Source organism: Mustela erminea, chromosome 5 (genome assembly GCF_009829155.1).
Source record: "Mustela erminea isolate mMusErm1 chromosome 5, mMusErm1.Pri, whole genome shotgun sequence".
In the NCBI taxonomy this organism is placed as follows: Eukaryota; Metazoa; Chordata; class Mammalia; order Carnivora; family Mustelidae; genus Mustela; species Mustela erminea.
In genome coordinates this window covers 130,052,249-130,066,904 of record NC_045618.1, presented here as the reverse complement: position 1 = coordinate 130,066,904, position 14,656 = coordinate 130,052,249, and the positions used below count along the sequence as shown (strand labels likewise).

At 42.1% G+C, this 14,656-nt stretch overlaps 1 protein-coding gene and 2 pseudogenes across 1 annotated transcript in view; 1 reads left to right on the top strand and 2 right to left on the bottom strand.

Annotated features, from left to right (window-relative positions):
- TMED8 (transmembrane p24 trafficking protein family member 8) overlaps positions 1 to 14,510 on the bottom strand; it is a 37,982-nt gene extending 23,472 nt beyond the window's left edge. Inside the window, exon 1 of the mRNA XM_032344825.1 lies at positions 14,400 to 14,510. Within this exon, the coding sequence (XP_032200716.1) occupies positions 14,400 to 14,484 (85 nt within the window). The 5' untranslated portion in view covers positions 14,485 to 14,510. The remainder of the gene's footprint in view (positions 1 to 14,399) is intronic.
- LOC116591701 lies at positions 1,647 to 5,132 on the bottom strand (annotated as a pseudogene).
- LOC116591702 lies at positions 3,694 to 3,986 on the top strand (annotated as a pseudogene).
- Positions 14,511 to 14,656: the final 146 nt, after the last annotated feature.

Sequence of the window (14,656 nt, the reverse complement as noted above, 5' to 3'; positions counted from 1 at the left end):
TTTCAGTTTTGCAGGAAAGACTGAGAAGGACCTTTATCCCACAGATGATCAAGAATTTTAAGCTTAAATTTAAGCTAGGAAATGACAGTCAAATTTGCATTTTTTGGAGGATCCTATAGCAGCTGATGGTAAGATGGGTCTTGCCGGACAGATGGGAGGCCTTAGCAAAGTTCACACAAGAGCTAATGAGGACCTAGTAGTAATATCTGAGACAGAGCAGAGAGGACTCGTTTAGAAAATCATTAGGTGGTCAAATTTGTTTTTAGGATGCCCATGCTGGCCACACTTACTGCCTTACTAACTGTTCACAAACCATCTGTGTGACATATTCTAGAACTTTGCTGAGAAGCTGCTTCAAGTTTAATAGTTACAGATTCTGGATTCTAATCTCTTTTCCCCTTTGGATAATTGATACATGGGCTCATTTCTAGTCCCTGACAGTCCTCAAAGATAGCACAGAATTACAACTGCAGGTTCTTTCAGGATCCTGGACGTAGCAGTCGCCTTCAGATCTTCTAGCTTTCAAACACTCAACCTTCTCCTGGAGGGGACTGACTTCATAAACAGTACACAATGGAAGTCAGAATGGAAGATCCTTCTTTTCTAAACCCAGGAAGTTAGACACCATGCACATGATGTAAAACAGTCCCACCAAGAACTGGAAATAGCAGTACAAAGGAGGGAGAGGATGCATCTAGCAGCAGCCAAACAGCCCTCACCGGATTATTCTTGCTGCTTAGCCTCTGGACCAGCCTACTCTTCAGCCTTCCAGCAATGCGGTGAGCTTCCTATATTCTTCCAATAATCCATTTTCTGCTCAAGGCAGCCAACATTAGTTTCCATTGCTTGTAATCAAGAACTCTCACCATAAGATCCACTTGCTTGGATCCGAAAGTCTGAACTTAAAGTAGTTAGATGTCCTATCTTCATTCTGCTCAGCTTCACAGCCAAGACCTAGTGAGCCCTAGTGAGCCTCACTATATGTCAGTTACTTTCTAAGCATTTTCTAGGCATCATATTTGTGATTCCTCACTGAACTGCATAACTATTGAAGTTGATACTACCATTACTTCCTTTTTATCATTCAAGAAATTGAAGCTCAGCAAAATCAAGTAACTTGCCCAAGATGGCCAACAAACAGAAATAGAAGTGATAGGAGTTCAGTCAGTCCAAGTCCAAAGCGAGCACTCTTTTTTTTTCTTTAAAGACTTTATTTATTTGATGGAGGGGGGGAACACAAGCAATGGGAGTGGGAGAGGGAGAAGCAGGCTTCTCGCCGAGCAGGGAGCCCAATGTGGGGCTTGATCCCAGGACCCTGGGTTCATGACCTGAGCCGAAGGCAGACACTTAAGGACTGAGCCACCCAGGGACCCCTAAAGCTAGCACTCTTAATACTTATATTACACAATGACTGCTCTTCAAACCTTTATTGTGAAATATAACACATATACAGAAAAGCACCCCAAAATGTGCAGCTCAATAAATTACCACAAAACAACCACTTAAATAAACTACTACCTAGGCCAAGAAACAGATCATTCCTAGCACTTTACAAGTCCTATTCATGACCCTCCCACTCATTACTGCCAATAATTATTACCCTTCCTCCATGATCACTGTCCTAACTTAGGGAATCATTTCCTGAATTTTATATAAAGAGAAATAATGCAGAATATTTCAAGACTAGCTTCTTTCACTCAACATTATGTTTGAAAGACTCAACTATGTTGTTGTAGGTTTGTTCATTTTTATTGCTATATAATATTCTGAGAATAAACCATAATTTATCAATATGCCATTGACGAAATTTGGATTCATTCTAGTTTTTAGCTATTATGAATGATGCCACTATATTTTAGTTCATGTTTCTTGGTATACATGTGCATGCATTAATTCTGTATGTAAACCTAGGTATGGAATGGTTGAGTCATAGAAATATGAATAAACCTTGGTTTAAATGCCAAAACTATTTTCCAAAGGGGTTGTAGCAAATACACACTCCTGTTGGTATTGAGGAACATTCTTATTTCTCTGTATCCCCTCCAATACTTGGTCATATTAATAATTTTTATTTGGGTCATTCTGATTGGTGTATGCTCCTTTAGATTGCATATCACTGATGACTTGTTTCTCGACAATCTGGAAATCTTCTTTTATAAAATACCTATTCAATCTCTTGCCTATTTTACTATTGGAGTGTCTTTTTTTTTCTTTTTTAATCAAATGATCCTTTACTGAGATATTTTCCTTTGTAGTCCTCATCTAGTTGGGCATTCCACACTGTACCACTGTCGAGGTCATCTATGATGTCATGAGGGTGGCGGCCTTCAATATCACAGCCCAGTCTGGCAGTCTGAGGATCTCTTTAATGGTTCCAGAGAGTTCTCTAACTAAAGATGGGTGCCCCATCTGTCCAGCAATGTCAACAATCTCATCAAAACTGTTATTTCCATTGTACTTAATGTTTTTCTGCTACTTTCTACAGCTTGGCAGTTCCTTGAGGGCTTTGATAATGAGGGCAGAGGCAGAAAGTACCACCTCAGTCTGGACCTATCTGTCCTGAATGGTCATTTTCACTGAAATCCTCAGGCCCTCCCTTTCCAATAACCAGTTATTTTGGCTAGGTCACCATCATCCTTTTTGGAAGAAAGACTCAGGAGGCCAATTTCGGGGGCCTGGGCAGAAAGGGCACCAACTTTCCCACTGATGCACCCCAGGTATATGACTTTGACTTCATTGGGGTTGAATTTAGGCAGCTCAGTGCAGGCAGCCGGTATCAGATGAATCCAGGTTAAAGGTAACCAAAGAAAGTTGCACCTTGGCCACTTCTGAGCCAAAAGCTGAAAGCTGGATTGTCTTTTCATTACTTATCGGAGTTCTAAACACAAACCTTTTGTTAATTACACGTTACAAATACCTGCTCCTACAGTGATTTACCTTCACTCTTTTAATGGTGTCCTATCCTGATGCAAAGTTCTTCATTTGAATGTAGTCAAAATGTATCACTCTTCTCCTTTTTAGTCTTTTGTATGTCCTCTTTGAGAGATCTCCGCCTACACTGAGGTCAATATATTCTCCTGTATTATCTTTTAGGAGCTTATTATGTTGCCTTTCACATGTTGGTATGCAATCCAAACAGAATTGATTTTGTGTGTGTGTATGTATGTGTGTGTGTGTGTGTGTGTGTGTGTGTGTGTATACAGTGTGTGAGGTAAGGATCAAGTTTCTTTTCTTTCCCTTCTTTTCTTTTAGGATATTCAATAGTCCCAGCAATATTTAGCATTCTTTTCTCACTACTCTACGGTACAATCTTTATTGCAAATCAAAGATTTTGTTTCTAGGATTTTATTCTATTTCTAGGGCCTATCAGACTATTTCATAAAAGCTTCAGAATAAATCTTGATACCTAATGAAGCAAATCTTTCCAGCTTGTTCTTATTCACTCAAGTATTTTCATATATGCTATTTATGGCCTTTCATTCCTCTATATATTTTTTAGAACCAGCTTATCAAATTTCCATGCAAGAACTCCAGCAATGCCCTGCTGGGATTTTTACTGGGATTATTTTATTTATATATCAAGTTGGGGAGAATGGACATCTTTACAATATTGAGTCTTTCTAAGAATATGATACATTTTCCATTTATTTATTCTTTCATAAATAATTACAGGGTCTTGGCCACAGACACAAGATGACAAAGGGAACGACATCATTTGGAAAGTGTTGCAATAAGACGTGCACATTGTGCCACCACTGTGGCTCTAAGCCCTATCACCCTTGGAAGTTGACTTGTGGCAAATGTACTATCCTGCCAAGAGGAAGAGAAAATATCACTGGAGTGTCAAGGCTAAAAGACAAAATCCCACTGGGCCTGGTCGAATGAGGCAGCTGAAAATTGTCTACCCCAGATTTAGGCCTGGATTCCGTGAAGGAACATCACCTAAAGCCAAGAGCACAGCTATTGCAGCAACCAGCAGCTCTTAAGGATTTCAACAATTAATCACACAATACATGTCCTGGTATTTAAAATAATAATAATTATTATTATTATTATAATCTGCACAAAGGCTTTGCCTATATTTTATGAGATTTATTCCTAGGTATTTGAACTTTCTTTACTCTCTGGTAAATTATATTTTTATATATTTTCTAACTTCACTGCTAGTTAGTACAGGCCTACTTCATTTTACTGTGCTTCGCACTACAGCACTTTGCAGGTAGAGCATTTTTGACAAATTGATGATTTGATGCAACCCTGTGTCAAGCAAGTCTATCAGCACCATTTTTCCAACAGCATTTTTTCACTTCATGTCTGTGTCACATTTGATAATTCTTGCAGTATTTCAAGCTTTTTCATTATTATTATTGTTATAGGGATCTATGATCAGTGAATACATCTCTGCTGAAAGCCCAGTTGATAGTGAGCATTTTTTAGCAATATTTTTAAGGTACTGTACTTTTTTTAGACATACTACTATTGCACATTTAGAAGACTACAATAGAGTATAAACATCACTTCTACACGCACCAAGAAACCAAAAAATTGCACTTCACTTGCTTTATTGCAATATTTGCTTTATTGCCGTGGTTTAGAACTGAACCTACAATATCTGAGGTAAGCTTGTATACATAAACACAATGAAATTTTGCATATTGGCTCTGTACCCAGCAGACTGGCCAAACTTGTTAGTTCTAATAACTGATCTGTGGATTCTCCTGGATTTTCCACATATATAGTCATCACCAGAAAATTAAACCAGATTTAATAGGATTCTCTTCTAATTTTCATATATTCTCTTTCTTGGCTAACTGTATTAGCTAGAATATCCAATAAAATGATGAATATTAAGTGGTGAGAATGGGCTCCCGTGTCTTATTCCTGATCTCCAGAAGAAAACTTTCAATCTCACTATTAAGTTTGATGCTCCTTATAGAATTTTTGTTCTTTTATTCCTACTTCGCTATGAGTTTTGAATCATAAATGGAGACTGAATTTTATCAAACATTTTCTCCGCATCTATTAAACTGATCATTTTTATCCACTAGTATACTAAAATGGCGATTTACACTGACTTTTATTTATTATTATTATTATTTTTTTTTTTTTTTTTGACAGAGATCACAAGTAGGCAGAGAGGCAGGCAGAGAGAGAGAGGGAGAAGCAGGCTTCCTGCTGAGCAGAGAGCCCGATGCGGAGCTCGATCCCAGGATGCTGGGATGTTGACCTGAGCCGAAAGCAGAGGCTTTAACCCACTGAGCCACCCAGGCACCCCTACACTGACTTTTAAAGAATGTTAAAACTACACTGCATTCCTGAGAAAACCCAACTTGGTTGTATATATTCCTGGATTTAGTCTGCTAACATTCTGTTCATCACTTTTTGCATCTATGTTAATGTGAGTGAGAAGAAATTGTGATTTTCCTTTCATCTGAGACCATTTTGATACTGTCTAAAGATTTCAGTTATTCAAGTGCCAGTATGCAGGTGACAAATCCTGTTTTTGATTGTCTGAAAATATCCTTATTTCATCTTCATTCTTAAAGACTGTTTTCCTGGAAAAAAAAAATTCTATGTTGCTATTTCTTTCAGTATTCTAAAGATGATCTAGCTTCTACTGCTCTGTTTAGAAGTCAGCTGTCAGTCCAATTACTATTCCTTTGAAGGCAAACTGTAATTTTTCTCTGGCTACTTTTCCTTACTTTGCTTTTATAGCAATTTTTTTTTAAAGATTTTATTTATTTATTTGACAGAGAGAGATCACAAGTAGGCAGAGAGGCAGGCAGAGAGAGAGGAGGAAGCAGGCTCCCTGCTGAGCAGAGAGCCCAATGCGGGGCTCGATCCCAGGACCCTGAGATCATGACCTGAGCCGAAGGCAGCGGCTGAACCCACTGAGCCACCCAGGCGCCCCTTATAGCAATTTTTTTAAAAGTTCTGTCTGAAAGAGAGAGAGCACGCAAATGCGAGTTGGGGGAGGGACAGAAGATGAGGGAGACAGTCTCAAGCAGACTCCCTGCTGAGCGCAGAGCCTGAGGCCAACTGGGCTCCATCTAACAACCCATGAGACAGTGACCTGAGCAAAAACTGCGAGTCGGATCCTTAACGGACCAAGCCACCCAGGCGCCCCAGTTTTATGGCAGTTTTAACTTAATGTATATCTACTGTAGATTTCATTGTACTTATCCTGCTTGGGCTTCTTAAATCTGTGCATTCTATTAGCTTTGGAAAATTCACAGTTATCTCAGCAAGCATTGCTTCTGTCCGTTCTTGCCCTCCTCATCTTCTAGGATCCAATTATATAAATATTAGATCTTTTTACCATATCTTCTATGTCTCTTACCTCTTTCCTGAATTTCCCATTGTTGCATTTTTACATATTTCCTATTGGACATTTTCTTCTGACTTTTCGTCTCACTATACTCTCTTCAGACATAGAAACTTTTTGCTAAACCCATCCACTGAGTTCTAAATTTTCATCTGTATGTTTTAATTATAGAATTTCTATTTGGTTAAATTTTTATAGATTTTAATTCTTTGCCAAATTTCTCAAACTCATCTTTTATCTTGAACATAACAAATATAATTATGTTTCAGTCTGTTGCCCCTTTGGATCGATTCATACTAGCTATTGTTTCTTTTGATTTTTGCTCATGTTCTCTTCCAGGAATCTGGCTATTAATCAAATGTGCCAGAAACTGTTCTCATAAAATTGTCTGTAAAAACAATCTGAAGCCAAATCTAAATAAGCTTTCAAAGGTTTCCCTTTGCTTCTTTCACATACTTGGGGACACTAGCAGCCTGGGGCCACCTTAACTCAATTTCATGAACTTAAGATTTTTCTGAAACTGAGTTGCACTCCCGCAATAGCTGTTTTGTTTTGTTTTTTAAAGATTTTATTTATTTATTTGACAGACAGAGATCACATGTAGGCAGAGAGGCAGGTGGAGAGAGAGAGAAGAGGAAGCAGGCTCCCTGCGGAGCAGAGAGCCCGATGTGGGGCTCAATCCCAGGACCCTGGGATCATGACCTGAGCCCAAGGCAGAGGCTTTAATCCAGGTGCCCCGCAATAGCTGTTTTTAATTTAACCTTACTTCCAGAACATGGCCTTTCCTAGTCCCAACCTAGAGAAAAGGGAGTTCACCACAGTTACCCCTATTTGGTTGTTCCTGGTTCTGAATACTTCTTGTTGCTTTAGTCCACAGAGGCACATTCACAGTCTTGACCAGCTTCCTCACTCAAGAATCCAGCATATGGCATCAGAGGAGAAAGGAACCCCCAAAATGGACTCTCATCGTTGGACTTCTATCTTTTTACTTCTGCCCTCACCTTGATTATAGCCTGGTAATTCTTCATTACCTGGCTAGCTCTCCAGGATCTTCAAGCAAATATTTGCATGCTGACAATTATTTTCTAATTGTCTCCAGTGGGAGAACTGATCCGATTACCTAGTCTGCCATTAATAAAAATAGAAACCAACACTGCCTCTTTACCTTTTGCAGTTTGAAAATACCTTTCTGAATAAAATGGAAACAAAACAGAACTTTTAAAAGTCTGCCTTCTTTCTGTCATTGATTCACAGTATCAGCTCGTGTAAGTGGTGGTTATATCTGCCTTTGATTTATCCTTAGAAATGAAATCCCCACAAAAATAATGAAAAACTGTAGTGGATTTGAAGAATAACATGAAATTAATCCCTAAGGAGATTTACAACCTGTATTTCATTAAAAAAAAAAAAAATTCATCTGAGAGGAAAAAAGCCCAGAAAGGGTCAGTTCCTGATTAGCAGAAATGTCAAAGATGTACAGAATGTCTTTTATAATACAAGCACGGTGAAGAATCTCATGACACGTTTGAGGTTTTTTTCTGAATAGATAATACATCCACATTATCCAGAATTCAAAAAGCATAAAAGTATACGGTGAAAACTTCCCTCTCCATCCCCACCACCAAAAGCAACCAACGTTATGAGGTTTTGTAGAGTCTCCCAGAGCTACCTGATGCACATAAGTGTGTGTGTGTGTTCATATATATTCTTTTTTATACAAATAATAAGCACATTAAAGATACTTTTTCCCCATTTATATCTCAGAGATCTTTCCATAACTATACATGAAAAGTTTTCTCATTTTTTTCTATAGTTGATTAATATTTCATTGGCTGGATATTCCATAATTTATTTAACCAGTTCCTTACTGATGGACATTTATGTCCTTTCTAATCTTTTACCATTTCAAGCCATGCTATAAAAACCTTGTGTGTCCTTAAACAGGCAAAAGAATAAATCTAGAGGATAAATTCCTGGAAGGAATGGATCAATGAGAGCATATACTGTAATTGTGACGGATACTGATTAATTGCCCTCCATGGCATTTGTATTAATTTACAGTCCTAATGGCAATGCATGAAAGTCCTTGTTCCTGCACACCTGCCAACATAGTGAGAGATCAAACTGCCGGCATATATATCATTTCCATGTCCCTTAACAGAAATTAGGTTGAGCATTTTTCATATGCTAGAAGCCACTTCTAGCACCTGAACAGCTTAATGTAGGGGGAAAAAAGAGTAAAAAGGAACAGTGCTCATGATTTTTAAGGTACATGCTAAATCATGTAAGAACTACTGGTAAAACAACTTGTAACAGTGTTCAAAGAGGCAGGAAGTAAGAAAAGGAGAAATACTGAAGTTTATTTCCAGCAGTATCAGGTGTGGAAAATGCAGTCCTGTTGTAGAGAGAGAAAACCATTATAAACAGATCGTTGGGTTTCCTAAAGCTACTTAGTGACATTTAGACCACTATAAAGAAGAAAAAGCCAATTTTTCCATACAGAGCTTTTAATGTGTCAGCCAAACAGACCAATTCTACAAGTACTCCGAGAAGAGACCAGAGAAACTAGGACAGGTTTTGCAAATTTAAATGGGATATGGGAAAATGTGTCTTTTTAAAATTAAAATGGCTATGTATTTATTTTAACATGTATTGGGAAAAGTTGATACATCAAAATAGTAATAGCACAGGTATCATTTAAAATGAAACAAAATTTTAAATGTCAATTTAAATTAAAAATAGTAACCAATAATTTTGGAATGTATTCTCTAATGTGGCAAAAACCATGGCATGGTACCTGCACGGCCAAAGTCTTAGAAACAATAAACAGAGAAAGGAAAATGGAAGCTCAAGAATAAATTTATAGATGACAGCCTCTAAAGCAAGGTGAAGAGTTAAGAAAAGAAATTTTCCTATAATGATTTATTTTATGTTTGACAATATTTAAAATACTAGTTTTCTTTCTATGTTACCAGCATTCCGACTGTGCTACAGATTTAAATTTATTGTGTACTTTGTACTTTCTCTCCAAAGAACCAAAAAACAGGTTTTTTCTAAAGCATTTGAATATCAGGTCAGAGTTCTTTAGAACAGATCTCATAGGACTTCTCCTTCACTAAACAGGCTGCAAAGAGATAATTAGCCTGGCCTTTTAGATTCAAGGGCAGAGGAACCAAAAGCAGGTTATGTGGTTATAAACTCAAGAGGCTTAAAAAAACTGGCTGAGCTTATATTCCAACCAAATCCCAAGACCACATGATCTAATTTCTCATCAGTCCTTATGAGTGAAACCAGCTCCTCTTGGTCTTTCAGATCACAAACCTTGGGTTATACCATCCTGGAATGATAAAAGGACTAACTGGCTACCTCAACACCACAAAAATACAACCACTATCAGAAAACAAAACAAAACCAAAAAACCACTACCACAGCCAGACAAATTTATACCATTTTGATATAAAGCTACAATAGAAAACCAAAAAACTGTAAGGGCTCTTTGGCATAAATTTCTACTGTTCTGCTCCATCCACTAAGATAGCCACCAGTCTTTTCAATAGCTACAATACACAACATTTCCATCACTGCAGGAAGACATATCACACTGCTCTAAGACCTACATAAGAATCATGACAAGTTCACCTGACATGTGTCCAGTCGTTAGTGTCTAAGTGCCTTGATAGCTCTCAGGGTCATTTACACCTATCTCATTTCTAATGTTAACTTCAAGGCCATAAGAGAACTGCCCTTTATTTTTCACAAAGCTCCCTAAACTTTGGAAAAAAAAAAAAAAAAGTCTATCCTTAAGTGATGCAACATGTATGCCTCCGAGAGTTTCACTATATAGAGTGATATCTCTCTTGGGGACTGAAGGACCCAGGTGCCCCAAATAAGAGATTATTAGAAATAATTACAGCTCACAAAACAATAAGAGCACTGTGGTCACTGTAACGCTGAGTTCAGAAGAACATAAAGAAGTTCTTTGACTTCACTAAAACTTCAGCTAACAAACATGAACACATGCAAAAGGTACTCTCTGCAGAGACTATATTAAAAACAAGTTATGATTATCCTGGATAATTTTAAATTCCTGTTTTGAAGGAATAAGATACACTGAAAGATCAAAACCTTTACTTTTTTTTTAAGATTTTATTTATTTATTTGACAGACAGACATCACAAGTAGGCAGAGAGGCAGGCAGAGAGAGAGGGGGAGGCAGGCTCCCCACTGAGCAGAGAGCCCGATGGGGGGCTCGGTCCCAACCTGAGCTGAAGGCAGAGGCTTAACCCACTGAGCCACCCAGGCGCCCCTACTTTTTCTTTTTTAATAAAAATCTTCAATTCAATAACAACAAAATGTTCAAACTCATTTCTTATTGCTGTCCCTCTGAGAGGGGATGGCAGAAACCTCCTTCAATTTCATTCTATCTCAGGCCTCTATTGTTTATTTACTAGACCATTTTTGAGAGGAAGGTGGCAGAAGGATCCAATTAAACTCCTAATTTGAAGCAGTTTGGTTGTGTTTTTTTTTTTTTTTTAAGATTTTAATGATTTATTTGGCAGAGAGAGAGACAGCGAGAGAGGGAATACAAGCAGAGGGAGTGGGAGAGGCAGAAGCAGGTCTCCCACTGAGCAGGGAGCCCAAGCTGGGGCTCCAGCCCAGAAGTCTGCGATCACCACCCGAGCCAAAGGCAGACGCCTAACAACTCAGCCACCCAGGCACCCCTGAAGCAGATTTTTAAGTTTATTCCCCAGGTTATACAACTCTGAGCCAAGCCAGATGCATGATTTCCACCCCTCTTTGGAAACCCAGCTTCATGCTAACTCAACATTTCTCAACAGCAGCCCTGCTGATATTTGGGGCCAGATAATTCTCCACTGAGGGGGCTGCCCTGTGCATTGCAGGGTGTTGCGTGGCATCCCTGACCTCTACCCACTAGTTATCATTGACAGCCCTCCCCCTCCTCTCCAGCCCCAGCAGTGACAGCCAAAACAACCCCTGAGCATCCCCAGGCTAAATCACTCCTGCTTTAACCCCAGGAACATTCTTCATTATCTCAACCCTAATTCTTCATATGTATTTGGTGCTCCTCCAAGTCTCTGTGTTGAGACTTTGTCTCACAATCCAGCAAATATTTATAGAACCTCTAGGACACAACATAAAGGGCTCTAGGAGATCAACAGGAGACAGATTCTGTCCTCCCCTCAAGCTGATTTCTTGGGGGTAAGTAAATAAAGAACTGTAATAGGGGCGCTTGGATGGCTCAGTGGGTTAAAGCCTCTGCCTTCGCTCAGGTCATGATCCCAAGGGTCCTGGGATCAAGCCCTGCATCGGGCTCTCTGCTTAGCAGAGAGCCTGCTTCCTCCTCTCTCTCTCTGCCTACCTCTCTGCCTACTTGTGATCTCTGTCTGTCAAATAAATAAATAAAATATTTTTAAAAGAACTGTAATAATAGACACTCAATTATATAATGTTTTGAGTTGCTGATGTTTGTTCTGCAGGTTCTCTCCTCTTACCAAACTAAAAACACCTTGAGGGCAAAGACCATAACCTGCCCTAGAATACCAATACTGGATCAATAGCCAATAAAAACAAACGATTGTAAGCGTCATCAAAACAAGGTGAAATTTTCATACAGATAGTAAAATCGCCACAGTAACTTAGGCAGGTAAGTTAACCCCTCTCAGGCATAGTTTGTTCTATAAAATGAGGAAAAGGGGCACCTGGATGGCTCAATCAGCTGAGCATCTGCCTTTGACTCAGGTCGTGGTCTCGAGGTCCTGGGGTCCAGCTCTGCCTCACATCGGGCTCAGTGGGGAGTCTGCTTCTCCCTCTCCCTCTGCCCCCCTCCCAACTGCTCATGCTCTCTCAAATAAAATCTTTAAAAATAAAATAAAATGGGGGCGCCTGCGTGGCTCAGTGGGTTAAGCCTCTGCCTTCAGCTCAGGTCATGATCTCAGGGTCCTGGAATAGAGCCCCACATCGGGATCTCTGCTCAGCAGGGAGCCTGCTTCCCTCTCTCTCTCTGCCTGCCTCTCTGCCTATTTGTGATCTCTGTCTGCCAAACAAATAAATAAAATCTTTTAATAAAATAAAACAGGGAGAAAATTACTGTTGACCAGATTAAGTCAGGTAATATTAGTAAATCTTTGTCCACTTTCTGGCAGAGAGAAGCATTCAATTAATGTAAGTTATCTTTACTATTATTTTATTAGCAACAAATCCTACCTCAAGGGAAAGAGTGTGCTCTGGGCTACTGTAACAAGCCCCTACATGACAGAAAAAGAAACCAACACTCACCCTCAGAAGGGAAAGAGGAATTAAGTAACCAGAAGTATTTCTATCAATGTCCTGGCTGGGGGGAGTAAACGCAGAACCCAATTTAAAAGTAGGGGGAGGAAATCACTCTCTCAGAGACAAGCCCACCATCAGAGTTGACTATTCTTAAGACTTTTCTAATTCAAATGCTTGGGTTTGTTTGCCATAAGCATACAAGGAGCTTAAGGAGAAGTAAAAAAAAAAAAAAGGAAGAAGAAAGAAAAAAAAAGAAGAAGCACAACCCTCAACTTATAAATATTGACATATGCAATGAGATATGTCTGCTGAATGAGACTCTCTGCTGAATCTTCTGGAAATTATGCTTAAAATTTCTACTGCTATAATGTTAAATACATGCCATCAATTTTAAACATACTACAAAGCATAAAAGTACATACAAAGGAAAAAAGGGCAAAAACTGTTAGATGTTTTAGAGTAAGAAATCATAAAGTCATGGGGGAAAGCTGGGTGATTCAATGGCGTCTGTGTGTTTGATTGAAGTAGTATTAGAGGACGGGAGATACTTGGGACAGAAGTAAAAGAGGACAAGAATCATCACGCAGGAAAACGCACCTCCAGGAACACCTCTGACAGCACAGAGTTGAGGTGGGCACACCACAGACCTGATTCTCAGAGTAATGAATACCACCAGTTACAGTATGTGCCGGGGGCTAGGCACCAGGGCCGCACCCACAGTGGCTCATGTAACTCTCCGGGCAATCTTATTGGGCGGGTACTATCAGTCCCCACAGTTTACAGATGGGGAAATGGAAACAGGGAGAAGTGACTGGCCCAAGGTCACTTAATCAGTACACTGAGGATTCAGCCTCCAACCCCGGCGCCCGCACCACCTCTACCACTATAGCAGATGGTATCTATTTCCATTCCAGACTGGAAAAATTAATTTCTACTTGCCACTTAGTGAAACCAGTTCTCTCCCCCAACCCTCTGAAGCTCCACGTGTGGCGAGCAGAAGGAAGCCCGAGGGCTCAAAGTGCGGTGGATGCACCCCCTCGCCTCTGGCTGCTGAGCCCCCCGCGCAGGAACCCGCGTGGGTAGAAAAGGCGCGCGTCTCCTGAACCAGAAGACTAGGCTGCCGCCAAAGTCCCTATTTCAGCCCCTAGGTCGTGCCTTTACTCAAGACGCTCAACTCCAGAGCACGTCCCGGCTCCCACTCCGCTTCTCGTCTCCCGCTCTCCGAGCGACCGAGAGGCGGCGGCGGCGAGGCGCGGGGGCCTGTGTGCTGGGGGGCCGGGGCCAAGCGGGGTGCAGGCCAGCGGCGGGCGAGGCTGCCCCGCCGGCTGCAGGCAGAGAGCGCGCGGAAAGGCTGGGCCGGGACAGAGCGGGGCAGCGGGGTGCGGAGCCACGGGCAGGGGGCAGCGAGGCCGGCGGGGCCGGGGGCCGCTTCCTAGGAGGGACCCGCGGGCGAGCTGAAGCTCAGGAGGCGCCGGGGGCAGAGCAGCCCCGTCACCGCTATCTGGGCCGAACGGAGAAAGCGAGCGGGGCGGGAACCACAGCGTTTCGAAACAGGAGTAGCGAGCAAGCTCGGGCGCAGTCCCGGGCCGGGCGGGGGCGGCGGAGGCCGGGGCGCGGCCGCGGGGGAGCGAAGGCGGGGGCTCTGCGCGCGAAGGGGACGCCCGGGCGGGTCCGCGCCGCCGAGGGGCGCGGGGCAGAGCGGCACAGGGCGCGGCCGAGCCTCGCGCGACGAGCGGGGCCCCGAGGTCGGGCGGACCCACCCGCCGGCCCCCGGCTTGCGTACCTGAGGCGGCCGCTTGGCTCCCCTCCACTCCCGGGCCGTCCCCGCCGCGGCCCGCCGGCCCCCCGGCCGCCTGCCGCTCCGACATCTGCAGCCGGCTCCGCGAGCACCTCCGCCGCCGGCCGCCGGTGGCTCCGGAAACAGCCGAAGGCCGAGCGAGCGCGGCAGCAGCGGCCGCGCGCCGGGAGGAGCCGAGCGGGGCCCGCGGGCCGGAAGGGGCAGCGCGCCGGCCCCCGAGCGGCCGCAGGGGCTTTGGGCAG